At 37.7% G+C, this 27,282-nt stretch overlaps 6 protein-coding genes across 13 annotated transcripts in view; 3 read left to right on the top strand and 3 right to left on the bottom strand.

Moving 5' to 3' along the window:
* The window catches only part of RanBPM (Ran-binding protein M), a 44,364-nt gene extending 39,086 nt beyond the window's left edge, over positions 1 to 5,278 (bottom strand). For 2 of the 5 annotated variants that reach the window (XM_076125636.1, XM_076125635.1), the window contains exon 1: positions 5,047 to 5,278. In XM_076125636.1, coding sequence (XP_075981751.1) covers positions 5,047 to 5,260 — 214 coding nt within the window. In that variant the 5' untranslated portion in view covers positions 5,261 to 5,278. The remainder of the gene's footprint in view (positions 1 to 5,046) is intronic. The other 3 variants (XM_076125640.1, XM_076125639.1, XM_076125638.1) reach the window with 3 other exon arrangements.
* An 898-nt stretch (positions 5,279 to 6,176) lies between these two features.
* LOC142980051 (translin-associated factor X-interacting protein 1-like) lies at positions 6,177 to 11,290 on the top strand. The gene is made up of 11 exons (XM_076125328.1): positions 6,177 to 7,295; positions 7,719 to 7,856; positions 8,551 to 8,732; positions 8,850 to 9,025; positions 9,121 to 9,247; positions 9,323 to 9,431; positions 9,510 to 9,679; positions 10,329 to 10,524; positions 10,603 to 10,755; positions 10,855 to 11,032; positions 11,106 to 11,290. Exons 1-11 carry the CDS (start codon positions 6,351 to 6,353, stop codon positions 11,273 to 11,275), a joined length of 2,544 nt encoding a protein of 847 aa, XP_075981443.1. The 5' UTR covers positions 6,177 to 6,350; the 3' UTR covers positions 11,276 to 11,290.
* Positions 11,291 to 11,495: 205 nt separating this feature from the next.
* Positions 11,496 to 14,522, top strand: LOC142979712 (WD repeat-containing protein 89). The gene is made up of 7 exons (XM_076124804.1): positions 11,496 to 11,727; positions 12,012 to 12,235; positions 12,552 to 12,727; positions 13,053 to 13,316; positions 13,585 to 13,676; positions 13,974 to 14,076; positions 14,360 to 14,522. The coding sequence occupies exons 1-7, from the start codon at positions 11,579 to 11,581 to the stop codon at positions 14,498 to 14,500; spliced, it is 1,149 nt and encodes a 382-aa protein (XP_075980919.1). The 5' UTR covers positions 11,496 to 11,578; the 3' UTR covers positions 14,501 to 14,522.
* A 144-nt stretch (positions 14,523 to 14,666) lies between these two features.
* On the bottom strand, positions 14,667 to 21,656 carry LOC142979711 (zinc finger TRAF-type-containing protein 1 homolog). Of its 4 annotated transcripts, none has more exons than XM_076124800.1 (7): positions 21,081 to 21,656; positions 19,692 to 19,930; positions 19,052 to 19,219; positions 17,897 to 18,108; positions 17,091 to 17,263; positions 16,731 to 16,933; positions 14,667 to 16,352 (listed from the first exon to the last, which is right to left on the bottom strand). In XM_076124800.1, exons 1-7 carry the CDS (start codon positions 21,279 to 21,281, stop codon positions 16,325 to 16,327), a joined length of 1,224 nt encoding a protein of 407 aa, XP_075980915.1. In that variant the 5' UTR covers positions 21,282 to 21,656; the 3' UTR covers positions 14,667 to 16,324. The 4 variants fall into 4 exon arrangements, with proteins under 4 accessions (XP_075980915.1, XP_075980916.1, XP_075980917.1 ...); XM_076124801.1 differs by having other exon boundaries at positions 17,091 to 17,251; positions 21,081 to 21,652; XM_076124802.1 differs by lacking the exon at positions 19,052 to 19,219 and having other exon boundaries at positions 21,081 to 21,648.
* Positions 21,657 to 21,953: 297 nt separating this feature from the next.
* On the bottom strand, positions 21,954 to 23,325 carry LOC142980045 (SAP30-binding protein). The gene has a single exon (XM_076125321.1). The coding sequence runs from the start codon at positions 23,163 to 23,165 to the stop codon at positions 22,314 to 22,316; it is 852 nt and encodes a 283-aa protein (XP_075981436.1). The 5' UTR covers positions 23,166 to 23,325; the 3' UTR covers positions 21,954 to 22,313.
* A 254-nt stretch (positions 23,326 to 23,579) lies between these two features.
* Positions 23,580 to 27,197, top strand: gry (trafficking protein particle complex subunit 11 gry). Its single transcript, XM_076124926.1, has one exon. The coding sequence runs from the start codon at positions 23,754 to 23,756 to the stop codon at positions 27,063 to 27,065; it is 3,312 nt and encodes a 1,103-aa protein (XP_075981041.1). The 5' UTR covers positions 23,580 to 23,753; the 3' UTR covers positions 27,066 to 27,197.
* Positions 27,198 to 27,282: the final 85 nt, after the last annotated feature.

Genomic DNA, 27,282 nt, shown 5'->3' on the forward strand with positions numbered 1-27,282 from the left:
TTCGCATCTTCACAAGTATTTTAATAAAGTCGTACTCGAGACAAATAACGCCAAGTATTCACTCAGACATAAAATTTTATAGCTTAATAGCCGTCTGTCGTATCGCTTCGTGAACCGTCTGATATCAATAGACGAACAATTATATTTACGAGACAGCCAAATATGGAATAAATAAAATCATTGAATGAAATACATAGCAGTTATATTCTCACAAGTAATGTTTTGCTAAATAAATTTCTTATAACAAGTTGCTTAGATAAGTAGGCAGGCAGCCTATTGGCTATCTTGTATTACATAAAATGGTGACCCGTTCCCTCGCTCGTCTTTTACGAGTCGTGTGTGACAAGATAAGAGATGATACCCTGCGATTTTGTATGTCGCTCACATATCACACGTATACTATTACGATACACGACTTTAAAGACCTCTATTTTTTGCAATATTTACATTGAGCTCGATGGAAGCGCGATTTTATGGGACAATGACTGCTATTCAATGACAAAAGTAATAAAAATAAGTAGCTATTTTATTATTAAGTGTGGTCCTTAGTAGTCTCGGTAATAAGCATGAGGTGTAAGTTCAAGTCGTTCACCTCACTAAAGTTACGTAACAGTATAAATCTCTGCGCATGAGGTGATTCAGACAGACTCATTAATTTATTTAGTAACAAATATTACTTTAAATTTCGCGCTAGCCAATTACTTCACCATACAGAAAATAAACAACATTTCAAGCTTACAAAACGAAGGATACATACTATTATAGTTCGTATCGTTTTATACTTGAAACGTAGGCAATTTGCCTGTAGGCTGAAAAATTGAAAAAATACGTACAAAGCCACGACTTTTTCATGGATTCAAAAGCGCGTAACGTAATCAATACAAAGTCAGCGCAAACAAAATATCAGTTCTGTGAAACCTCGGGCGAAATTCCAATAAACCTGACTACCACGTTACATATAAAAAGCTTTTAACTGAAACCTCGTACATCGGTGAAAGCTGCGCTATGAAATTCAATCCCGGCATGTTATTTTTAACATGACCTGTCAGTGCATACTCATGATAACTCTATCATAGGCATACTTGCATTGAACGCAAATCGTAATGAGTTTATGAATATGATATCTGTTATGGTCTGTTTATGGATGGCATACGAACAGATTCTGTTTGATAACATGAAATAACCGTCTAAAACTTGAACGAAATACAGCTTTAGATGTCGACCATTTCGCTGTAATTCCATGAACTTAATGAAATCTATGAAAACAAAGCCCAAGGACACCTCAAAGTGATCCGAGTGTCGCACTTGATCCATTAATTTGGTCCTCGCTATCAGCCGCTAGATAAACCCATGCCTATTTCCTTCAGCGTGTTATTTACCCAGACCCGATAGATAACGTATTGTTATGTATAGCAAGCTTATGAGTAGTAATATCGAATTAGATAACTAGGTTATTTTATTGCTCTATGACTTTGCAGTTTTGTGAAGATATTTCTGTAATCCAAACGAAAGGGATTCTTATGCATTTTGCGTCAGGTTAGTGCCTTCGACAAGACCGTCTGTGCATATGCGCAACTCTGTAAAGAACAGTGAACACATTATGTAGGTACAGCGTTACACACTATACTATTGGGTGGTAAATAGATTAGGAACCAGCTTATTCGGATTCTTAGAGGATCTTTTTCCGGGAGTTTATATACCAGCTAAACAATAAATTAAGAGTTAATCATTACGACAAAATTTTGATGACAATCAGGTTAAAGCTTAAATTAAAAAACTTGTCAGTTCAGTAAAAGTTCATTCGTTTTCTGTCAACGCTCGTTTGCTTGTTGCGTATGTTATTTAATGATGGGCCAATTAATTTATATCGCTATACGAGGTAGTATATCATCGTACTAAAAAGCATTCATGATTATACGTTTTCTATAGTTAGTTATCATTAAGTGTTGCGTACGATAAATTGATAGTAAAATGTTTATGTAAACTAAAATTTCAAACAGAGCAGTTTTCGCAAAACAATCTTTGCGATCTGTCCGCAAGCTCGGGATTTAGGAATAGGTACTATTAAAATTTAATTGACTGTAATAATTACTTAGATGTAGTCTGACATACACAGATGCGGGATCGAAGGATAAGTCTTAAGACGTAATTTTGACGTCTTAGTCAGCAATTCGATATAACCTAATTCTAATTCAAATAGAGTTGTCTTCAAAATTGTACCTCACTATGCAGTTTGGTAGTTATAAATCATGAATAAGACACTCATGGATAGAAATATTGTAACTAGGTACAAAAATAAATTGGTCACATTTTCATTACGAGTCGTAACTTAGGTCAACTAACAAACAGCTTCCTTTGAACAAGTATGCCAATAGTTTCACTAATAAGTAATTGTAATTAGGTGATGTTTGCCAAAAACATTGATGTAATGAATACCTTCTCACGTCTCAGGTGACGTAACGTTAATAGCGTTATGTAATACTCTATATAATTATCGTAAATAACTTATACTTAAACAAAGTACCTAATGATTTTCGCATTGACACTTCGACAAATCCTTTAGTATTATTTTGTGGCATGTTTTATGTTACCATAGGTTGGGATAACTTCAGGAAAATTTTGGATTAGTTTTACAGTAGAAATAAGTAAAAAACTTGCACAGTAAGATAGCGATTATATATGTATTACCCGTTTCTTGGTAGTCCACAAAAACACATGTATTTAAAGGAAACCCTTGTACCTATTTCAAAGTAAAAATTAGTTCAAAATATACGGATTATCGCGAAGTAATTGTAATTTATCATTCAAAGGCCTTCGGGCGTCTTGAACGACTATGACACTAGGTTAACCACTGACCATACGATAAGAAGAAGACCATTGTTTTATCAAAAGAATTTACTAGTCTTATACATTCTTTTCTACTTGCAAATGGAAACATTTCATACTGTTTACCGCGACGTCACATTTACTGTAAGGAAAAATTAACTAAGCTCAAGTCCACCGATAAAATGGGTTTCGTAATAACTGACGCGTGTGTATTTTTTATCAATTTACTCGTTACCGTTACGAAAACTGCTACATTAATAAAATTACTTTTATTTTTTCAATTTAGTCAAAAAGTACTTTTCTAAAATTATTCTATCCTTTCTTACAACTATTTTGGAGTCGGCTTCCAGTCTCATTGGATGTGGATGAATATTTTTCATGGAGATTTTTTTACATGGAACGAATACCTATTTGATCACCAGTCAATATAACATGATTAATATAAAATCTAAATAATATGTTAAAGAAAAACTGCAGTTCACAATGTAACGTATGGTAAAGTAACGCATAGCAACCACATAGAACCTTGAGATAACCATCAATGAATGTAACATCATCTCTGAACACTAGCAATTACTGGCTTTAACGCTAACATTGTTGTTCTCTTGTTTATACCCATATAGGTACTATACCCGCAATTAATATTTTCATGCCTATTTTTACAATAAAGGTGGGAAGAACTGTACCAAGCTGTGCTATGCAATAATTGACTACGTTTTAGTGGCTGTATATCAACAAAGATGCTTCAACATGCCATGTACCTAAATAATTTTTGTCTTTACTATTTAATCAATAAATCCAGGTATAAAATAATTTATTTCATGTTCTATAACAAAAAATACTTAACTTTTCCTCAATTGTATCAGTGATAATATTGACAAAAACAAGTACATATATTATAAGAGTTTTAAATATTCTTGAGGTAGGTACTTGGTAACAATTAGCCTTCAATCATCCTTGAGCTAATAATCGTAATTATTCACAATGAATACATTTACATGATGCTCATCTAATTACCATTGCTAAAATACATTGCCAAAGTTGTTTTTGTATATCTAAGACTGTATTATTACAAATAGAATATTGTTTTGTCATTTGGAAATAATGTAAAAATTCTGTTTTATAGGCGAAATGCTCAACAGTGACCGAATATTATAAGATCCATTCCGAGTCGGAAAATATTTTATTTGGGTTTTTCATTTATGTGTGGGATCTTTTCAATAAGAAAATTTTATTCTGTTAATTGACCACATAAAACTTCCCTTTGTTACATTCATAAAACAAATATTTTGTGATTTATGAATGAATAGCTTACTGCGACCTTAACAGGAAGGTTTTAAAATAATATTTACCATTTACCATGTTTTATAACGATTTGGTAAATTTAATATACCTTCATTTTCCTAAGTTATTAGGTATCACGTGATACGATAACTGCAGTAGCGAAATTGCCCAAATGATTGTTCCAGTTTGATAATATTGGTAACAAGCAAATTTTGTTTATTATGATCACAATACAACAGCATGATAATGATATCACACATGTTGGAACTCAATGCCATTTGCAAATGATAACTAAACTCAAAATAAATCAGGTAACTACTGAATAATTATATCACTTCAATGAATAACATGAAAAGCAAGCAACTAGTAAACTGGAAATGTGATTATAATTTATATTTTTCAAAACTACAATAAAATTGTCATTGTTGTAATTCATCACTTAATAAACAATATATTCAGCATTAAAACCTGTATAAATAATAAATGAAGAACAATCATTACAGTATCAATATGCTAGGACTTTGTCTTACAAATAAACGTCGTAATTATACCGTAACGTTAATAGTTTCAAATCATCTTTTGTCTGCCATTTTAGAGGAGGAGACCTTGCAAATTAACACGCGCACTTTACAACTCGATATAACGGGAATCAACGTAAACAACAGTTAAACGATACTCTACGCCGATTTCGAGGGGGATAAGACCAGCCATCATTTATTCCCGAGTGTTGTTACAAAATATGCGATCAGCTGATTTCTTTGTTTGACTACTGCAACGCTAGTCGCCACAGTAAGAGCTGTTATGACACGTCAGACGCCTTATAAATTACATAAAACTACACAAAACTCCAGTCAATCACATTACAATATCTCCAGATTGCATTGACGAAGAGTTTAGCGAATTAGTAATCCATAAACAAACCTTGAAAGTTCTTACCTTTGTAATGGACTCGAAGATTATTTTGCGACAACCCGATATAGCTGAATTTGTCCTTGGTACTCCATGATCTTGGTAACGGTGTCTCCTCTTCGTTCACATTAGGATAAAGTAATTTTAAACGGTCTACAGTATCACTTTGCACTTGATTTTGGGAATCCATCGTTCCCCGTCCACTAGCTATCGCAGCCATTTCTAATTTCCGTAATTTCATGTCATGTCAGTGACGTCACGAAGAAGGTTTTTAAAAGCTTCTATAAGATGGCAGCACTAGTACCAAAACCATAGACTATACCAAAAAGGTAGGAATAATGATCTCGTAGTTGTACAACGAAATAAATAATGTACCTACGTTAAAGACACAATTCTATCGGCTAATTTATGTGATTAAAATCTTATTTTAATGTCGATAATAAGTATAAGAGTGAACTAGAAATTGGTTCTAGAAACAAGTATAGCAACAAGATAATCACTATAACAAAACACTCCAAAGATAAACCTACGTATCTTTCCAATTCTGGGACAAAATTGCAATGAATTCAGTACCAAAATTCGTCAAAGAAATTGAAATAAATATATCAGAAAAACTCAAGCAAATTAAAAAGCCGAATAGCGAATTGTTGGAAATTCAGCAGCTCTATTGCGATGAAATTCTTGAGGTAGAGACACTAATTAATACGCGATAATAATGCTACGATAAGAAAATGAACGAAGATCTAATTATATTTCATTTACAGATTTATCAGGAAGCTTTTCAAAAGTTAATAGCGGGGACTATTACATTCTCGAAAATTTTAAATGAAATTAAGATGGCATACGAATGTGCGATACAAGTCCGAGACGAACGTATATCACAGTTTATCACTCTGGATGTAAGTACATTATAACTATAAAATTTCAAGTTTAATAGCTAAATTACTTCTATTTTGCTCTTGATAGAAAAGATTTTAGTTGTCAGCGCTACCTTTATCCGTGAATAAATTCGCGCTTTTTGCCGACTCGAAAAAATGTGTATTTTTAATGGCACATGAATTTATCTGAATTTAATATATAATCCAAAACGAATGGTCAATTTCCGCACGAACATTTTAAAATCAATCTTTGTTATGATTTAAAATCTGTCACTTTGACAGAGCTTTATTTTGATTTGATTGTTCGTTTTAATTGTGAAGCGAGACATCGTAGAGAAACGTATATAGTAAAGAATATAATAGTTTTGCTTTTAATAGCCGTAGCTGAAATAACAACGCCGAGAAAGAACATACTCTTAAAAGTATTTATTATTGTTTATCGAGTTCGTTGCTATGTCATCTCCAACCGGCAAAACACCAGCAGTGCTAGTTTTAGATGGAGGTTTCTCCGTGCAGTTATCGCGTCATGTCGGGACCAGCCCCGACGGTGACCCGCTCTGGTGCTCCAAGTTTCTGCAAACTAATCCTGACGGCGTATACAAGACTCATCTTGACTTCTTACGAGCCGGTTCAGATGTCATCGGAACGAACACGTATCAAGCATCAGTGGGAGGTTTCGTGAAGCACCTCGGTGTTACGCCTGAAGAAGGCTACGGTCTCATTGTACGGGCGGTGGAGCTCGCCAAGCGCGCGCGGACAACGTACATTGAAGAATGTCAGAAAAACAATCAACCTGCACGCAAAATCTTGATAGAAGGCTCAGTTGGTCCTTACGGCGCTCATCTACATGACGGCTCGGAGTACGACGGCAGTTATGCAGACAAAGTTAGTCCTGAGACCATGAGAGAGTGGCACATACCCAGGATTAATGCCCTCATTGAAGCTGGAGTGGACATCTTGGCTTTTGAAACACTGCCATGTCAGAAAGAAGCTGAAGTTTTAGTCAATCTGTTGAAGGAGTACCCTAAGATGAAGGCCTGGCTCTCATTCAGCTGCAAAGATGAACACTCCTTAGCTAATGGGGAGGACTTTAAATCAGTTGTGAAGAAATGCTGGGATATGAACCCTGGACAACTAGTAGCTGTGGGTGTCAACTGCTGCCCTCCAACCATAGTTGCTAAGTTGTTTAGAGGTATTAATGATGGAAGACAGTCACCAATACCATTTGTGACTTATCCTAATTCTGGAGAGAAGTACATGCCAGAAGAAGGATGGGTGGGCAAAGAGAAGTGTGAGCCTCTGGCTAAGTTTGTTCATGAGTGGCTGGACCTTGGAGTCAGGTACATTGGAAGCTGCTGCAGGACTTGTGATGCTGATGTCACACAGATTAGGGAACAGGTGCAGATCTGGTTGAACAATAAATCAAAGTAAACACAATGGTTTCTTCAACTTTTTTATAATGATATCATGCAGTTTCTTGAATATTTTTCTATTTGTATCAATAAGATATTATCAAAGTGTATTGACCAGTAGGGTTAAGCTGCTGTCTTATCAATTACTTTGACTTTGTTATTATAAAAATGCTATAAAGGTGATAAATTATATTTTATGCTATGTAAAAAAATAAAAAAGATATTGTACTTTAAATACACCTAAATAAGGTTGTAACTATAATTTTATTTACAAAAATAAGTGTAATAAATAAAGTGACTGATGCAATAATCATAGTTACTGTAAACTGTTAACCATTGCATCATTTTATTTCATGAGACAAACATTATAACTACAAGACTGTTACAATAGGCTGAATAAATTTTACAGAGAGTGTTTGGCATATCAGCTAAGAAAAAACAAAGGGATGACAAAATAAAAAAGCTATTGAAAGATAATGAAGATCTAAGGGAGCAGAATCTAAAGTTGACTTTTGAAACTTGTAGACTGAAAAAAGATATGGGAAAGGTATTTATTAAGAAAATCAAAGGTTGTGGACTAAAATTCGTGTTTTAAATGTACATTAAAGCATAAAAATTTACAAATCTCTTTTTTCGTCTTTCTGTGTGTGAATGTGCCTTCAAATATATTTATGTAGTTTTTTGTTATACCTTCCTTCACTATTTGTTAAAATGACTTAATTCTGTGCCATATGTATGCATCAATGGCTCTAATGTTGATGTTCTCGCTATTCTTATCAATGCGTGGTGTGACGTCATACATTATTGATAACGTGTAATCGATGTTCCACAGTCTTCTTGTGGCGTTTTTATGTAAATGTTATGAATAATAATTATATTGTTGATCATGTTTGATAAGCACTGTGTTTTATTTATTACCGTTGCACTTACGTGCTTATGCAAAAATGTTACCGTCATATGCGACAGAATAATGCGGAAATAATCGCTACAACGATTATACTTATATATTTTTATGTGAATAAGAGATCCTAATTAAATAAACATCACCTAGATTAGGTCCAAAATAAGGTAATGATTTGTGATGTGTAAAATCAAACCCAAACAACTGACATTTCTCGTGCCTTTTTGAGTACATTGCCTGAATAGAATACTCATATCGCAAGAGAATTGGAGAGAGAGAGGGAGAAAATATTTAAGTAATTCATGTAAAAATTAAATATATAAATCATACATTTCCTAAGTTATCGGACGACAAATTCTCCGACTACCTGACGCTGATGCGCGAGCGTGACGCGCGCTACACGCTGTACTTTGAGAACTTAGGGCTGCAGATGAAGCTCAAGGAATTGGACGGCAGCTCCTACATCGTTGACGAGGCGTATGGAGACCCTGTCGTATTGAGAATAGCGCTGGATAAGTGCAGGTATGAAGAATCTGGTAATATTAAACACAAAACAGTTAAGTCGCCCTACGTTGTAGGTAGGTACTTTGTAATCTATTTTCTCGTATTCTTAAAGAGTATTGGAAAATGGCCTTTCAGGGAACTGCTATCAGTAACACAAGCAGATCTCAAGAAGAAGACCGATGAATACGCAGACACCGTCCCACGGCGAGAGTACGACTGTCTGGACACTAAACACTGCGATCTTATTAAGACATTCAATGCATTGAAGAAAGATTTTGAAGCTCTTCAAGAGAACAATAAACGGATCGTAGGTTCGTAGTATACCTACCCAATAAAGTATTACTTCAATCTTTTCAGCATTATTTGAACTTAATTTATTTTCTTAATTGCTGCTCCATTTTCGCAGCTTTAAAGACATCCATCGAGGAAGAGTTATTTGAAACCAAGGAAAAGTGTAATGAACTAGAGCGCGCTGGTACTCCTCGCCCACAGTGGGACCTTTGTGCTGACTTCATCGGAGGGGGACGAGACAGGTGACAGGCATTTCCATTAACCAACCTGCGATAGTAGGTTCAAGCATCATGGTAACGTATGGTATATGTTCGTAGGTGGTGTCAGCTAGCAAGAGGACTCACTTCGCGGGAGATTCTCAGAGTGCTGTTGAAAGAACTGGGCCCAGCTGCTGAAAGTGATCATTTGGAACATTTTGATGGGCTTGTACGTAGTCTGCGAAGAATTGCAATATGTACGTATAAATTTCTCAGACTCCTGGCTGATTAATCGTGGTGTTTCCAGGGAACTGATCCAGTGATACCACCGTATCTTCATTACGAAGGTAAAGTCCGCAACTTGCGCCTCTCCCGACGCGAGATCAGCGTGATCATCAACGACATTTGGCTCGGAAAGATGGAGCACATTCAAGACATCTCCATGCAGGACTATGTCACCAAGTATTTTGAAGACAGGTACCTATATCAAAATGAATCATTTATCTGATAGCACGTTACTGTACGTAACACATTTTCATTACTCTTTCAATAAAAGGAGAGGACACATGTTGCGGTTTAGAGTATATGCCCGCCCTTCTATCGGAATTTGCACATAGCCCCGCACTCCACCCTGGGTGCTGGTGTATGCATAATGCGCATACGCACCACTCCCACCTTCGTGAGCCGGGGCGACCACATAACGATTCCGATAAGTGTGTTACAGTAGGGAATTACATACAAATAATACTGATGAGCTCGAGTTGATACAGTGACGACCCGTTTCCGAGTTGATACGTATGCTTACGACCTTAAATCAACTCCAGAGTGGTCGCTTCACAATCAAAATTGCTTTAGATAGTTAATTCTAGCAAAATCAATCATTATTTTATGTTTCACAGCACTTTTAGTAATGAATAAATGTTTGAATATTATGAATCTTCAAACCTGTATAACTCGGTTCAAAGCGATCCTACCGGTTTCGTGCCATACTAACTATTGCTTCAAATGGCTAGCTCTATCGATACATGCCACTTTTTTTTGTTGGCCAGCACTTTGAAAAAGGCCCAAAAATGTATGGAGCCTGGATGATCTCCTTTATGATTTATTAATTTATTTATTTTCTAAGGTACCAACAGCCATCAGTTCGTGCAGAATGGGCGTATAACCTATGTGCTGGAGCAGAACAAATGCTGGATGAGCCGCAAGTAAAACTGTTCTGGGGTGTGCTACACGGCCACCTCAGTGAGCACATCTATTGGGGCCATCGGAACCAGTGGCATTCGCTAAAGGACCAGCTTTATAAACATAGCAAGGATAAAGAAGTAAGACTGGAAAGCTTTTTGATAAATGAAGTGAAGAATAAGCAGAGAGCAATAACTTTTGTTTTATTATATTTTTAGACCATAACAATTGATGAGTTTGAAAAAATATCGAAGGCAATGTTTCCATTGAAGAGTGAAGTGGATATTAAGAACTTGATGGATGTGGTTCGCAAACAGTTGAAACTGAAAATTAACAGCAACGAAATTAACTTGGATAAACTGTTTCATGAGGTGGGTATAACCGACACTTTGTTTGAATCCTGCATAAAATAAAGGCTCTTTATTACTTTAACAAACATTTCTTGCGTGTTGTGTTTAACATTTTTGCAGAATGAGGAAGGTTTCGATCGAGTTGAATTTGCACGCGAGTTATATCGTCAGCGACAAATGGCTCAAGACAAATACATCCGAGAGGTGGTTGCGGAACTTGGCGGCAAACATGCTGCTAATAAGACTGTGAGCGTAGAAAATGTAAAGCGAGCATTCGCTATAGTTGATCCTGCAATAGGTAAAAACTACTCATCCCACACCACATAAAACTGTATCGTATTGTAAGTTATATCATTTTTATTTGCTTTTAGATCATATTCGTATGGAGCGCTACATCCGTTGGGCATTTTCTGATCCAACAACTGAGCTGAACAGTATTCCACCTCTTGCACTAAGAGTTTTAGCTACCAGACTTGCTGCCGGAGACATAGAACGAGCTGGTCCGCGGTACCGTGGGACCCGGAGAACGAACTACAAATAGGAATGACCTTATTTACATGCAAATCGCTATATTTTATCATATAATTACCTGTTTTGCTTCAATTTGTATGCTTACCTATTCGTTTACAAAAATAATATCATTAAGTGTATTTTTTTTGTAATTGTAATTATTTAACTTGAAAAATTATGAAATAAAACTGTACTATGTTTGTGAAGATTGTTTCGTGTATCCGATCGTGAAATGTCAAAATCATGCAGTTTCAAACATAACCTCAAAACAATTATTTGTTTACACCTGGATACAGGGTAATAACCTACAAAGAGTTCAAATATTATTAAGGAAATGGCTGATATTGTAGACACAGAAGAAGTAGATCGCGACACAGTAGAAGCTGAAGTTCTAGAGCAGCAGTTTCAAAAGAAGTACAAATTATTAACAGAAATCGCGGTTTCGCTCAAGAAGTCGTATATCAATAAATTACATGGAAACAAGTAAGTTTATACGCAATATTAGAACGATTTCATAAACCACGTTATGAACCCAAATGCTATATATCGTACAGTATAACTTTTAACTGGAAACCGTTTCAAAAATAAGGCTTCTGCAGACACATAACCCTATTAAACATATTACGATTTCCAAATACATTCTAGAAGCTTCTCTTTTTTATATTGGAGTTTTATTCCAAAGATATTAATCAGTGACTTTTACCATCCAACTACGGGCCCATTTCATACCATTCTTGTATTTAAAAACTGTAATAATGTAATTTCAGGTCACTAAAACTAGCAGTAAGTCTATCAGACAACAGCATAGAAGTCTATCAACTGAACAATACTTCCCTCACGAAGGTATGTCGTCTCAGTGGTCATCCTAAAGGCCTGACTGAGGTGGTGTGTGACCCCAAAGAGGAACATTTAGTGTATTCTGCTGGACAAGATGGAGTTGTTAAGTTATGGGACACCAGGACTAGTGGCAGCTGTGTGCAAGAGTATAAAGGTAGGCTCGATTACCATATATTTGTATTTAATTATCCTACACAGAGTTAGAGGCTATGATCAGTGCAAGCTGACTAAAACATTTAAAAAAAAAGGATAAGTTGTAAGGTTTTCTTTAAAAAATATATATTAAAAGCATTTTAGTTTATCTATGGAACTTTTTTCTGTAGCATACAATATTGCTTGAAGTAGCTATTAACTATTTAGACATAGCTGTCATAGAACTACTTCTAAGATTTATTGTTTTGGTAATACTAGTATTGATAGATTCAATCAAATTGATAAATGAAGCTTATGAATAAATATTCCTTTTTCAGATGACGAAGAGCAACTAGTAAGGCCATATGAATGTATGGATATATCCTGCAATGGCCGTGTGTTGTGTGCCGGCAGCCAGTTGGTGGAGGATGATGCCTACCTCGTGTTCTGGGACCAGAGAAACACCAAGCCTCTTGGAGGATACTGGAACTCTCATACTGATGATATTACACAGGTATGCTCATCTGAATTCTTTCATAATAAAAGTAAGAAAAGTTATTTGAAATCTTTTCTAAATTATGTTTAAAAAAGGAAAAATTTTTGATACTTACTTCTTGGTTAAGTATATTTCTAATGATAAAACAAGGGTTATTTACTAAACCATTGTATGATGAAGAATAGAACCTTTTACAAATTTCTTACTATTTATTAATCTTAAGGTCCTTTTGGGCACATAGAAGTTTATTCTACTTACTTTTATTTTTTTATCGAATTAAGTTCGTAATCTCATAGAAATATCTACTTTGCACTTTATAATAAGTTGCTTTAAATACTTCCAGGTCAGATTCCACCCAACAAAAACGGAGCTAATAGCAACAGGATCCCTCGATGGGCTTGTGAACATCTTCAACGTGATGGAGCAGACGGAAGACGACGCGCTCACGTACTCACTGAACGTAGAGAACTCCACCGAGAAGCTGTCATGGGTGGACGACAAACACGTAGCTTGCATCACGCAGTCCAATGACTTGCAAGTGTGGGATACTGAGAGTGGAGACTTAGTCAAAAGCTTCAATAGGGATAAAATATCCAGAAGTATAAAGGTATGAAGAAATCTTTGTATTTGAATTGTCTTATATAGGGTGCCATCTAGTTTAAACAATAAAGAGATAAATGTTTTTAATGAATGTCAAAAAGCAAGCCTAAAGATATTCCAAAGTTCTATAGATTGATGTAATGTAGTATTATTTCCCATTACTTTCTTGTGGCATGAGCAGAAACCTGCTTCAGAAACCTTACATGTATATACTTCTAATGGTTGTTGTATTACTATATAAAATAGTGATGATTACGGTTTTGCACTCCTTGCAGCGAAGCAGAGACGACGACTGTTACCTAGTGGACACGTACACCACGTTAGATGACACTGCGGTACTTCTGGCGGGCTCCTACGGCGGTGATGGGTGAGTAACAACAATACATTTATACTAAAATTCTCTGTTAGTTACGTTTTACATTGATCTGAGTAACAAAGTTTTGAAATGATCGTCGGTCAATTGATAATGAACTGAATCGAAGCTGCTTTAGAGTTCAAAATCGCCTGCATGTTAATATTCGCAATGAGTTCATAAATAGCTCATAACGCTATTTTGCTATTACCTGATACGTACTTACCTTATTTAGCCCAATAGAATTCTAATTGCCTTCACAAGTAATGTAGCCTAACACAATTTTGCTAATTACGCAATTATTAATTCCAGCAACGTGCTACGATCGGTGACGATAGCGGACAAGAAGCTCCAGCCGTGCACGAACTTCCAGGAGAACAAGCAAACAATACGATGCTGCTGGTACGACAAAGATGTAAGTATTTTCTGTAAAAATTTACCTATTATATTATAGCTAGGTAAAATTGCTATCGATGGCAATACGGTGCTACAAGTGGAGTCTTAAAATTAAGAATTAGAGAAAAATATATTACTCGTCTACCCGCACTTAGTCGGTGTAAGGCTTAACCGCTTTGAGGAGAAGACCCTTCATGCCTTTTATTGATGCAAGTTGATTCGATACCCAACCATATACCGCTGACGTCTCTCAAGAGTGTTCATTACTACGTATATTTAAAAAGCTTATTATTTTGTTACAGCGCGATATCCTAGTAACTACCGGTGAGTCCGGCATCATCAGCGTGTGGACGGCGGGCGAGGCGACAGCCAACGGGACCACACCTAAGAAACTGTTACAATCCATGAACAAACTACAAGTGAACAGACATAAACCTTACTGAAATATACGCTTTTATACTGCCAGCTCGAGTTTCATTAGGTTTAAATAATTTTGTGATACTGATGAAATAATATTATGTAAGGAAACAATGTATTTTTTTCTGTACCGGATTAGGATCTAGGCTTTTTAGCTTTGACCCTTTGTAAATAAGGTAAATAATTTATACTTTTATAGCAAAAATAACAGTAAAAAGACTATCACAGATATATGTATCGAATCTACTCTGTTATTTATACATACGCAACTGGTTATAGGTTTCAGTATAGGACTAGCAAATAGTTTGCCAGTGTATTATTCAAGTTTCACTAGCTTTGAGATGTTTCAATAAAACGAGTTTTTGTCAATAACTTAGCACTTTATTGGAGACCCAAAAATTACCCTAATTATTTGTAAATAAACATAATTCATTATACATAACGATAACGCGGCCTCGCTATCAAAACATAATATGTTAATTTTATTTAAAAACATCCATTACGCTAGGACACGCATGCAAATACATTCATAATAATATCAATACATTTAAAAAATAATTTTATATAATCATATAAATTTTGTGTCGTTTAAGACTAAATTCATTCAAAGTAAAAATTGCAGTCACTCTTTTACAAATCATGTATCTAATATTAGTTGCCAATCTATGTGTATATGATTAGCCGACGATGCGACGTGAGCACATCTTACTGGTAAATGCAAAGATTATATAGAACTATAGCCAACTGGTAAAAAAGTAGTGTCGAAAATTATACTTTTTTGCGTCAATCTTGAAATTCCACAATCAATGTAGCTTTAAAGATACTTACCCGTACTAGTTTGGATTTTATTTTATACAAATTCCAGCATGCTATTCATAAAACTTCGACACGAAATTTCACAATTTTACCAGATAGACACAGTTCAATAATTTCAGCATTTGACAGTAAGAATCTGAGCATTTTTAAATTCAGGAAATATCAGCTCACTATTTATGGTCCAGGCTTGAAAAAGAAGAATGTGATGAGCAATATGGTATCTTAACTTAATTTAACTGGACAATCGTCTGACAATCCTGCACTTTAAAATGTTCAGCCAAACATTCATACACTACCATATTCTACAACACATTCTGTATTGTAACCGCACCAATAGTCTTTAAGCAAAAGCTTACACTAGTCCGTATTCACATCACTAACACTTCAACAAATAATATTAAAATTTGTACTCAAAATATAATCTCCCAAGTTCCTTTTGAATTTCAGACTGTCACTTCTAAATTTTGTGAATGTATACAAATATTGTCTAAAAGCTGTGAGGAGTGTGTTTTATACGCGTTTATTGATTCATCGTCGTTTGAAAATAATGTACTTATTGAGAAAAGCATTGTTTTGCCAGTTGTATGGTGGCGCCACTGTGGTCTGAGGTCATTATGATAGAGATCTTAAGATAAAGTAAGTAGTCGTTTCCTAGTTATCTCAGCTAGTTTGTAAGATCTTAAAGTAGTAGTTCTTTGGTATCCTCAATTGATGGAAATGTACTGATTTAATAAATGAAACCTAATTAAAAAAAGAAGATGCTCTAATGTTATAATAGACTTTATCTATGCAAAAACAATACGTTATGTAAATGGTACTAAAATTACAATTTCAAATTGCACATCTGACCTCACGCTACACCAGCGCCACCTACGTAGATAAAACTACAAAATAAACCAGTATTTAACAGGTAGATGATAATAAACGCGCATAAAACGTGTGTTATTGCATTGATCTTTGGTAACGGTGAGGGGTGAAGCATAGACAAGGTTTAAAGTTCAGTCGGCGGCGACCACGGCGCCGTCACACTCGGATCACTTGGACGTTAGAAACATTATCAGTCTGAAACAATGCAAGCTTTAATAAGAAACTGGATTTTACATGATTCATTGATTGATGTCATTTGATGAGATTAAAATTCATCAAGTAAGTGGTGGCATAATAAGTCAACATCATTTTATTCAATGTTAATATTACACTGAATAAAGGAAAATTTTAGTATTAAAACATTTTAAATATTTATAAAAAGTAATGTTCAATTTGTCAATATTAAAGTCAAGTTAAGGCGTTTGTGGGTTTTAGAGAAAGATTTGGCAGTAACGATTTGTAACAGGCAGAATCAAGTAAATGTTCATGTGGAGATTACGCTATGCAAACTTGCGGAGCAGTAGTTAGAAAAGTAATGGAGATATGGCTGACATAGGATGAGGAGTTGTATACCTGAAGTGTATGGCCTTGTTGGACAGCAGTCGGTTGGTGTCGTTGTCGTCGGCCAGCGGCAGCGCGTGCGGCGGCGCGTCGGGCGCGTCGTCGCTGAAGGCGTGCGCGCGCAGCTGCGCCCGCAGCCGCGCCTCGCCGTACGGGCCGCGCAGCGCCAGCCACTGCACGCCCAGCGCCAGCACCGTCTTGCTCTTCAGGATCAACTGACACATACATGGCCTTGTAGCACACCAACGATATATACGAATGTCACGAGCTTATAACTGAATTCCTAAAGATCTATTACACAAGTACTTCGAATCGTCTAAAGCTTTTGTAACTCCTACATTTTCGGACTTTGCTTTAACAAAGCAGTAATACCTGATAGGTGATCTCCCTCTGCGAACTCTGCGTGGGGTCCCGCTGGTTCTTATTGACGAAGGCCTTCACGACCCACTGGTGCCCGAAGGCGCTGAACCGGGACGTCTCGTAGTACAGCTTGTGCACGAACTCCTCCGTGCGGTACGGCTTCAGCTGCAAGTCTGCGGTACACTCTTCATTCACAATCTTTTGTACCGGTCACAAACGTGCACACAGTTATTACCTACCTAACTGATTCACAGAGTTTAAAGTAACCCCAACACCCTTACTCCCGTTTATTATCCAACTGGGAAATTGAAACAATGGACCTTTTGTTAACCAAGCGTTCATTTCGGAGATGACAATTAATTTGTTTGATTTCGTTATTAATTATATTAATCATCATTCTACAGACTCTACAGAGCCATAATCCTGTGACTGGGGAAGGCAACCTTAAAACGGATGGCAAGAATACAATGCACCATCATATCACTTTCAATTTATCGCATATTCTTCAAGTGAAGTTGTGAAATTAGGCGAAGGTTAAATGCGAGCGTGTTAGTAAACAGTAACTTTGTATAAGTTACATTTGTATTTAGATTTTGTAACAAAACCAACTATTGTACAAATAGTATAATTCGCAAAACTCGCTTTGAACTGCAGTTTTTTCCAGAAAAGTATTTTAATGGTTCGAATTTTGCAAACGTGACCTAGAATTTAAGTCATAGCAGAAGTATACGTTATGCTTCAAAAACCAAGAAAAATGAAGGACAGCACCAACTGGAAGTACATTTCAACCCTGGTGTTATCAAGTGATCTGAACTCACCATTAAACGTAATCTTCTCATAGGAGAGCAGGTCAAGCACCTGGTTGTAGACGGCGTTGGCTTCCTTGGCGCGGCGCTCGCGCTCGGCGAGCACGCTCACCACGTCGGCGGCGGACTTGCGGGGGTGAGCGCATGCTGCCTCGTGCGCCGCCGCCTCGTGCGCCGGGCCCAGCCACGGACACCCGATACACGCGTATCGACAGCCTGTCAACCTGCCGACAACAACACCTCATAATGCTGAACAGCTAACGAGTTCACAACAAACCGGATTTGACAATAATATAATGTTACAATTTAATAATGTGATATTAACCGATCTGAAAAGATAGGCAGAAATTCGTTCAATTTTTAGCTCCCCATATAATGTTTTCTTTCATCGCAACCTGAAGCATATGTTTGTACAATGGACATTTGGCAGCTGCATCAACCAATGACCAATGAGATCAGCTGCAACCGTCGTATAAAGTCAACGAGATACACAATGCGCGTGCGCACCTTGATCTAAGTTCGACAGATGTACGAGCATAACAGACCGTGGGGGACTATTTGTTATCGGACCTTAACCCGGGTACTGTCTCTTCCACATTCAACATTTAGAAGTCGTTAGTGTTCAGTTCATAGCAAAGCTTTAGAAAATTAATAGTTCCATAGATCCGCCGAGAGGTATCATGCGATTTCAGCACTGATTACACCGAATTATAGGTACAGACAGTAGCCAACGTGAAAATACAGAATACTATACAAGATACATAACACCTTCACTCATAAATACGTTTTAGCTATTTAACATGTTGCCTCTTTCTATCAAATTGTATGTACACTAAGAGAGAAAGAGAGGCGGCACTAGATAACTATGAAAGTACATATGAGTGAAAGGAACAGACGACACGAGGCAAGCGAAATGCGCAGCGGGATGAGTTCGGTTCGCATCACACCAGGTGTTACTAAGCGTTAGACTAAAATGTTAGTGGCTAGCGCGTATACATAGTAAGAGAATCGGCACAATACTTGCGAGATATACTACTGTTTTTCACTGACGAACATTATAGACTAGCAGCCAATCTAGTTTGATTTTCAACATAGTCGATAATGTTAGAGCACTGAAAAGCGAGGTGTATTTTCCTCGCAAGGTTTGTGGCCATATAAAACAGTCACCTGCGGCCCCTACGTCTCTTGAGCGCGGCGCGCGCGTGCCCCGCGGGCGTGGTCGAGCGCAGCGCACCTACCAACAGCGCGTACAAACTGGACACTATGCGAACCAAACTATCCAGGTAGCGCCTCTTTGGAGAAGTATCGACTACCATTTGCGAGAACTTGAACTCCCTGGGGGAAGAAATTGTACCCTCGCTCAGTTGTTACCTAATTCTTTCTACTAGCCTCAGACATCAGAACAGAGCTGAATGAGTTTTTAGGTCTCCCTTGACCCTAGAGGTAACTGGTTGTCTAGTGACTGGATCATTTGATAACGGACAATTGTAGGCACTGACGGGTACACTGTATGTAGTGTGGGTAAAAAGGAAACATGCCATTTTGTCAACACCCTTCTAGAGCTAAACTATGGTACATTGCCATGGAACATTTCATTACCTATGTAAAAATCTCCTGTGTATTTTTGTATACAACCGACGTTGTTTCCTAGCTTCGATATTTCAATCTATTACAAAGTAATTAGTGTAACAGAATTGAAACGCAATAACGAGTGTTCATTAAGATGTTTGTCTTCTAGAAAGTGAGTCGCGATAACGCGGGCTCTAATGACCTAGATGTAAACGAGTTGTGATAAGGGATGCGTCACCTCTCCTCGCACGTGTTCTCCTCGTGATGCTGCAGCGAGTGGCGCGGGAACACGCACGTGCAGTACTTGCACTCAGAGGGCAGTTCAGAGACTGTCTTTTCCACAGCCAGGTTCCTCGAAGCTGAGGTCTTGGAGATCTCCACGCGACAGTTGGGGCACGTCGCCGCCTCGTCCCGCAGCCGCGCGTCCGCCAACAAGTGCGTGAAGCAAGGCGCACACATCAGGTGCCCATTGCTACACTGAAATTTGAACAATGTGTCAGTACTGCGCAATGGTTGCATGTCAACATATTATGTAAAATATTTGTGTTGCCATACTGATATCTACTTGTGAAAGGCTAGGTCTTCAAGGCTTTAGATAAAATTAAGTTGCCATTTTTCAATTTAGGGGTTTAACAAAAAATGTTTTCATTCATGTAGATATTAGTATGTGTGAATCATATAAAATAAATGTATGTATGTGTGTTCTACAAGTTCTACCTCTGGCCGTGATTGCGAGTGCCACCTGTAATCAAACTACACATAATAAAATATAGCTGGAACAGAAAACATCATGTTTAATAAGCTTCATATATCTTGTCATTATGTATCAAGTCTTAATCATTTGTTTCATTAAGATAAAAACTATATTTTTGTCAATTTTGTATTTTCAAAACAAAATAATGTAATATATAAAAAAATATTTGCTGTTTATTTTATTGACATCAAAATAACTAGAATATTATCATGTAATAATGAGTATCAATATTTTAATGACTGCATCATATATTTTAAACTGTTATAGAAATGTGCAAAACTAAATAATATTGTAATACAACGTTTGATGAACAGAAGGGATGTGTCGTGTCGTCAGGGATAGGGAGTGTCGGGGGAGACTGAATAAAGAAAGAAGTAAATCTCTGAAACATTTCTTTATTCAACTGAAATGTTACAAGAGTGAGTACACACTATGTTTACTTGCTACACAATAGTTATCCTATACAATAATATCACAGACATCAACTTAACTCCTAGTTGTACCAACTCTAACACAGTTTCATCAGATTAAGTACACAATACATATAAACAGATCACGGCCACACATACAGTAACTAATCCAATAATAAAATAAATCAACACAATTTGTATATTAGCTAACAACAGTCACAACAGAGGGCACACAGCGCTACGACTTAGCCGCGTTTGTATACATTTATAACCAAAACATAAATACAAAGTATTGACGCCATACTATTGAACAACTCTCAAATGGACAGAGATGCACAGCGTCGTGTAGGCGTCGCCACGACGTCGTATATTTCACAACTGGCTACCAGCTGCTTACGTAACAAAGGAAAATATTGATAAAACAGCTGATACGAGCATCCACGAATCAGCTGTTTTGGAATACCTGATACACGGCCGCCTGAGGCAGGTCCAGGCAAACTGCGCAGCACAGGATGCCCCCGAGCCTGTGCTCGAGCTTGTCGCTCGTCTCTTTGTCGTTAATTTTACGCTTTTTAGTCAAAGGCTCGTCGACATCTTTGGTGTCAGATGGCACCTCAGTCTCGCTCGAACACGGCACGGGCTCGCTCTCGGGCGCCTCGGCCATCACGCGATGTAAATAAAAACAACACTACGACACAAACTGCGCGCTACTGCGTCAGACGAACGCGAAATGACGCGAAACAAGTATCGACGTACTTCGACACAAACAAAGGTTTGTTGTTTATATAGATTACCCACCCTCCCGCAACCCGCGACTACTTAGTGATGCGCTAACGCTATCCTCTGAGTACACAAATCACTCTTTTGGATTCAAAATTTATTATGTTACGGTCATAAAAATAATTATCATTATCGATACACATTACAAAGAAAACGGACTATTATTTAAATATGTACACGAAATGTATTGTTTTATTAACATTCAGATAAGACGGAAGAGAGATGAGGTAACAGTAAACAAATTATATGGCAGAACTCTGATAGTATTTAGTGTCAAACTGAAAAGTGACAAGCTATCAAAGCTATTGTTCTGCTTTGGTACATCACTATTCCCATAAATAAAGTTGCCAGTAAAAAGGAAATCTATGTAAAATCAATAGTTCAATCAAAGACAATACCTTTTTGGATTTTTTCTGGATAATAAACTCTTTGATGAGTAGTTGTTTTTTTAAACTTTGTTAAATTATAAAAAATCTTATCTGTGCTTCCGATACAAAAGCTCGTAAATAAAATAAAAATGGGTGTTAGGGTGAATATAATAAAAAAAAACAAAACATATATTAAGAATGTTTATTAAGATTTTTACATCATGGACAGAAAAACACTGAAATAGCAGAAATACACATTGTTGTCAACCTCTACACAGGCAAATATTGAAACCCAATAAAGAAGACAAGGACATACTTTAGTAGTCTCATATAATATTATTACACTGACAGCCAAGTGCCATTGTTTATAGATATCATACACTTGTCAACTTGAACACTGATTATTATGTACCCACACAAATTATAGTCCCATGTCTATTGCAGCACTAACCCACAGTCTATTTCTTCATAAACAAATAAGTTCCATGTCTGTGCTAATGCAAACTCAAAGTCTATTTAGTTCATACTTTATGAACTGAGCTTCACAGTCAAATCTTTGGTTTCTTGGGCAAAGAACCGAAGGCTGATATAATGGTGCCCTTAGTTCCTGTGACATTAGAAGTAAGAGGCTGCTGCACTAGGCCTGGCTGCTTGATAGTTGGCTTGTTGGCAACATTAGGTGCAGCCTGGTCCCACTTAGATTTTCTTTTCTTTTCATCATCACTCTCTGGTTTCTTTGCTACTCCTGTCAAAAAATCTATTTTAGATTTTTTCTCCTTTTCCCTCCTATCCATTTCTGTTTTCTGTACTTTAGATAACTCATCATAGTATGATTCTTTGCCCCATTTCAGAGGGTCATAGATCTCAGGTGGATAGTTTGTGTCCAATTCGTTAATATCACAGAACTGAATAAGTTTTTCATAAATACTTGGATTTCTAAAGTTTTTTTTATCTTGTATTATTTTGTTCATGTCTAGGCCTTCATTTAGCATTCTACTGTAGAACTTTGCTATAGTTTCCTGCAGTTCTTTAGGGCATTTGCCAGGCGGTTCAGGTGGTATACTGACACCATCTTCTGAATCATCAGGATCAGAGCGCTGTACCGCCTCGTCAGTGTCAGTCTCCATCGACAGCCGCCGCATGTCGTCTTGATTCTCCGGCGTGGGCGACAGCTGGTCTTCATCCGACACTACTGTATCATCCACGTAAGAAACTAACCTCCTTTTCGGAGAAACTGGTGCTGAAGCGGGTTTATGAATATCTTCTGCCTTTTTGGGACTAGTAGGAGCTGACTGCGCTTCACGTATCTCGTCCTTCTCTGGCGTCTGATCTTCCATGTCTTCTTCGCCTTCGGAATCAGTGTAGGTTGCAGTGAGAGACGCCAGAGCCTGTGATGCCATCCTGATAGTTATAGGCGGTACTTTATAAAAGTAGGATCAAAATGTGTACGAACAGTGGCCGTAGAAATATGGAAGTTTTAGAACACTTTTATTAAAGTTTCTTCTAACTTTGTCAACTTGCTGTGCTTACTTGATTGCTTTGCTAGTTTGACGACTTTGACGTTCATGATATTATTGAAAGAAGTGATATCGTCTAACATCAGTTAAACTTGTTAATGGTTTTAAAAAAAACCGTTTTTATTCGCAAAATAAGATAATGCAATAATTTTAAGAAATACTCAATTCACTAGTGTAATAAAATAGTTTTTTTTATCATTTGTTTATATAAAATACTGTTCCGAATGTATGAACACAAAATGCCGCAATATTATTATATCGTAAAATGCTAATTAATGAACGTCATACTGTCAAAAGATTTTTGACATTTCTCTAGCGATTGGCAATTTTAGCGAATGATGGGGGAGTTGTGATGGAGAATGGGAATTGTAGAAATAATTTAATAACGTACGCAAATTAATTTTAATGATAATGAAGTAGTCATTGTGCATCTTTGATAGTATTACAATTACACCCCAAAAAGTGACGACAATGGCGACGCAGCCAAGTGATTACACAGAGTTTCCGCCCGAGATAATTCTCAAGCCCCTTGCACTCATCGGGTTGTCTGGACTCGATGCAGTCAACAATGCCGTGCACAAGGAGATATGGGACGCCTTCTCCAACAACCGTCGCGCGGATCGCACGCCGGTGCGTTTCAAATTACTCAACAATACATTCGAGTTCCCAGTAGTGAAACCCAAGAGGAATTCGTACGAGTGGTACATACCCAAGGGAGTGTTGAAGAAGAACTGGATACATAAACGTGTGTCGCTGATACCCGCAGTAGTAGTCATATTTTATGATATGGACTGGAACGATCCTCAATGGAACGAAAAAATCATCGAGTGCGCGTCCAAAGTGCAGTCTATTCGTGCAGCAGTGGAAGGACACGCGACGCGCGTCGCCGTAGTCGTGATACAGAGCCGGCTGTCACCGCCCCCCTCTGAGTACATGCTGGGCGCAGAGAGAGCCCAGGCATTGTGTGCAGCCTGTGAGATACAGTCAAAGTCACTGTTCGTGCTTCCTCACAGTGATCACCTCATGGGGTATATTGTGCGTTTAGAAAACGCATTCTATGATATTGCACAGAACTACTATCATCATGAAACTAAAAATATCAAACAGCACAGAGACCATCTCAACAAAACAACTCATCAGTATTTATTTGTTAGGCATCAGTTCAAGCTGGGCTATCTCAATGAACTGAAGCAAGACTTGAGCACGGCCCATAAGCACTATATGCATGCATATAACAATTTACTTGAGTCTAGGATTGTGGACACTAATACTCATGAGGTTAGGACTGTAGCAGGCTACATCAACTACAAACTGTGCAAGTTGTTGTTTGCTCTGAACCTGCCCAGAGATGCAATAGCTCAGCTCAAGTCTCACATTGAGAGATACAAGAATAGGATTGGCTCTACTGAGTTATTGTTTGAACATTATGCTTGGATTGCAAGACAATATAGTGCCTTTGGAGAATTATTTGATGAAGCAATCCGAGCCGGGCTTCCAGCTATACAATCACAGCACCCAGGCTTCTACTACCAGCATGCAGCTCAGTTCACAGTGAAGAGAAGACAAGCCATGAGGTCGGTGTGCACAGAGGCTACACAGTACCCGCCACTTCCTGACCCACTGGAGGGTATTGTGGAGTTCTATGGTCAAAGGCCATGGAGACCTGGGCGCCTCAGTGCTGATCCTCATGACCCTCAGAAGGAGCAAGCAGCAGTGCTGGCTCTGCAGTACAATGAGAGAGTATTCAACCACTCAGCAATGATCATCAGCTTCCTTGGATGTGCTATCTCTCAGTTCAAAACATTCCATTCTCCTCGGATGAGGAAGCAGTTGGTTGTTGAAATGGCCAATGAATACTTCTACTCAGCTGATTATGGCAAAGCCCTCACTCTTTTGACTCACATGTTATGGGATTACAGAAGAGAAAAATGGTGGTTCCTAGCCTCACATGTGCTAAACAGGGCCCTGCAGTGTGCATACTTGTCTGCCAAAATACAGGACTATGTGCAGCTGTCCATAGAGGCACTCTCCAAACATATACAAGTGCCAAACAATGACAAAGCCCGAATATTTAGAAATATTATGTCTGTCCTCAACCTCAACATTCCTGCTGCCGAGCCTGATCTTCCTGCTTCCTCTCAACACAAGGCCCTGGAGCTGTGGCAGGCGGCCATTGAGAAGGAGCCCTTCCTAGTTCCTGTAGATATGGCCAACATATCTAGCTTTCTGGAAGTTAAGCCTAAATTTAAGCAGCAGAAATACAGAATGGATGAGATGATAGAGATTGAACTCTATGTCAGATTGTCATATGACACCGCTCTCCAAGCAAAGAATTGCTTCATAGCCATATCTAGTCACACTGAAACTATAGAAATTCCAATCTCAGATAATGGTAACTCTACTATTTGTTTAGAAGGTGGCAAAGTGAAGAGATTCTTGTGTCAGTTCAAGCCAAACCCCAATGACAGTGGCACAGACCTTCACATTAAAAATGTATCTTTTGTGCTGGATGCTGATCACAAGAGAAAGATTGTGATGAACTTCAAAATAGATGACAATAAAGTGGCAGAGCCAACTGTTCATCCTGAATTGTTACATTTTATAAGGAGTCCTAAAACTGACTTTGAATTTGACTGCATTGTGCCTTTGAAAGTAGCATCTATAACATCAAGAGAATGTAAGCTATCCCTACTTGTCACCAACTCCAGCCCTGCACTCCAGGGAGAATGGTTCCCCTCTACCTTCTCTATTACCAATAATGAGGACAGTCCAGTGTATGATGTGAAGATAACACTCTCATTGCTGAGCTCTCCCGACAACCCAAACCCTGACTCTGTGACAGAACTCAGCCTGAAGGAGGGAGAACCTCAGACACAACCACTCAAAGTAAATGTAGGCAGCATCAGTACCTGTGAGAGCTTTTCAAACATGTTTTATTTAAAAACAAACAGAACAGCCACAACAACTGTACAAATAAAAGTATCATATGTTATTGATTTGCCAGAAATATCAAAACTGGAATGTTCTAAGGATTTCACTACTAAAATTACAGTTATCAAACCATTTGAAGTGTCCACTAGTTTTGTAGCTATGAATTTCAAACCTATTTCAAAATGTTTTGTGGATGATCCATTTATAGTAATGCCACAGATTAAGATTCTCAGTCCCTGGGATCTGCTGATTGTGGACACGGAGCTGGAGGTGGTGGACTGCTTCAGGCACAGTGATGATCAGAAACCTCCATCTTGTATTAGTAATCTTGAAGTGGCTGAGAAGAACATAGCATCAGATGCAGTGTGTATACAGGCCAAGTACAAACCTAGAGACAATCCAACCAGAGTAGGACTGTACAACATCACGTGGCGACGCAAGACTAGCACCAGCCACTGCGTCATGAGCAGCACTGCACTCTCTGAACTGCCAATAGATGAGTGTCCTATTGCCATTGAAGTCAATTATCCGGAAGTAGTGGAGCTGCTCACCTCTGTGCCGCTCAAGTGCACCTTGTATGGGAAGTGTGCCACTCCTATTAGACTTAGTGTGACTGTTGAGGGTACTGATGCTTACATGTTCTCAGGGTACAAGAAGTTGTCCGTAACAGTTCCACCCAAAGGTAGAGTGGAACTATGTTACAACATTCATCCCCTAGTCGCTGGCAACACCACACCCCCCAGATTAAAAGCTACTATCATAGGTGATGCAGCCAGTCAGGAGGTTGTCAGTCAAATGTTTGATAAAATCTTTCCTCAGAATATATTTGTTATGCCTAAGTACAATAAATGAGAGTATGTCATGTTATTATTCCTTCAGTTTTAATAAAGTATTGTAAATAGTAATGAACAAAGTGCATAAGTTATATTGTAGTTACCTTGTAATTATTATTTTTAAATAATAAATTCAGTTACTTGTTAACAAGTTGTTTATTTTAATCTTACTCTTAATCATACTGCCTCTGTGGCGCGGTCGGCAGTATATACGGCTGCCGTGCGAGAGGTCTCGG

The sequence above is a fragment of the Anticarsia gemmatalis genome, chromosome 17 (genome assembly GCF_050436995.1).
Source record: "Anticarsia gemmatalis isolate Benzon Research Colony breed Stoneville strain chromosome 17, ilAntGemm2 primary, whole genome shotgun sequence".
NCBI classification, from domain to species: Eukaryota; Metazoa; Arthropoda; class Insecta; order Lepidoptera; family Erebidae; genus Anticarsia; species Anticarsia gemmatalis.

Excerpts from the sequence above, each read along its gene's own strand:
- gry (XM_076124926.1), top strand. The coding sequence starts at position 23,754 with ATGGCGACGCAGCCAAGTGATTACACAGAGTTTCCGCCCGAGATAATT.
- LOC142980045 (XM_076125321.1), bottom strand. The coding sequence starts at position 23,165 with ATGGCATCACAGGCTCTGGCGTCTCTCACTGCAACCTACACTGATTCC.
- LOC142980051 (XM_076125328.1), top strand. The coding sequence starts at position 6,351 with ATGTCATCTCCAACCGGCAAAACACCAGCAGTGCTAGTTTTAGATGGA. Across the intron at positions 9,248-9,322 it reads ATCGGAGGGGGACGAGACAG|GTGGTGTCAGCTAGCAAGAG; the intron begins GTGACAGGCATT and ends ATATGTTCGTAG. Across the intron at positions 10,525-10,602 it reads AACATAGCAAGGATAAAGAA|ACCATAACAATTGATGAGTT; the intron begins GTAAGACTGGAA and ends TTATATTTTTAG.
- LOC142979711 (XM_076124800.1), bottom strand. The coding sequence starts at position 21,281 with ATGGCCGAGGCGCCCGAGAGCGAGCCCGTGCCGTGTTCGAGCGAGACT. Across the intron at positions 17,264-17,896 it reads TGAGAAGATTACGTTTAATG|AGTGTACCGCAGACTTGCAG; the intron begins GTGAGTTCAGAT and ends TTGTGAATGAAG. Across the intron at positions 16,934-17,090 it reads AGAGGGAGATCACCTATCAG|TTGATCCTGAAGAGCAAGAC; the intron begins GTATTACTGCTT and ends TGTATGTGTCAG.
- LOC142979712 (XM_076124804.1), top strand. The coding sequence starts at position 11,579 with ATGGCTGATATTGTAGACACAGAAGAAGTAGATCGCGACACAGTAGAA. Across the intron at positions 12,728-13,052 it reads ATACTGATGATATTACACAG|GTCAGATTCCACCCAACAAA; the intron begins GTATGCTCATCT and ends AAATACTTCCAG. Across the intron at positions 13,677-13,973 it reads GGCTCCTACGGCGGTGATGG|CAACGTGCTACGATCGGTGA; the intron begins GTGAGTAACAAC and ends TATTAATTCCAG.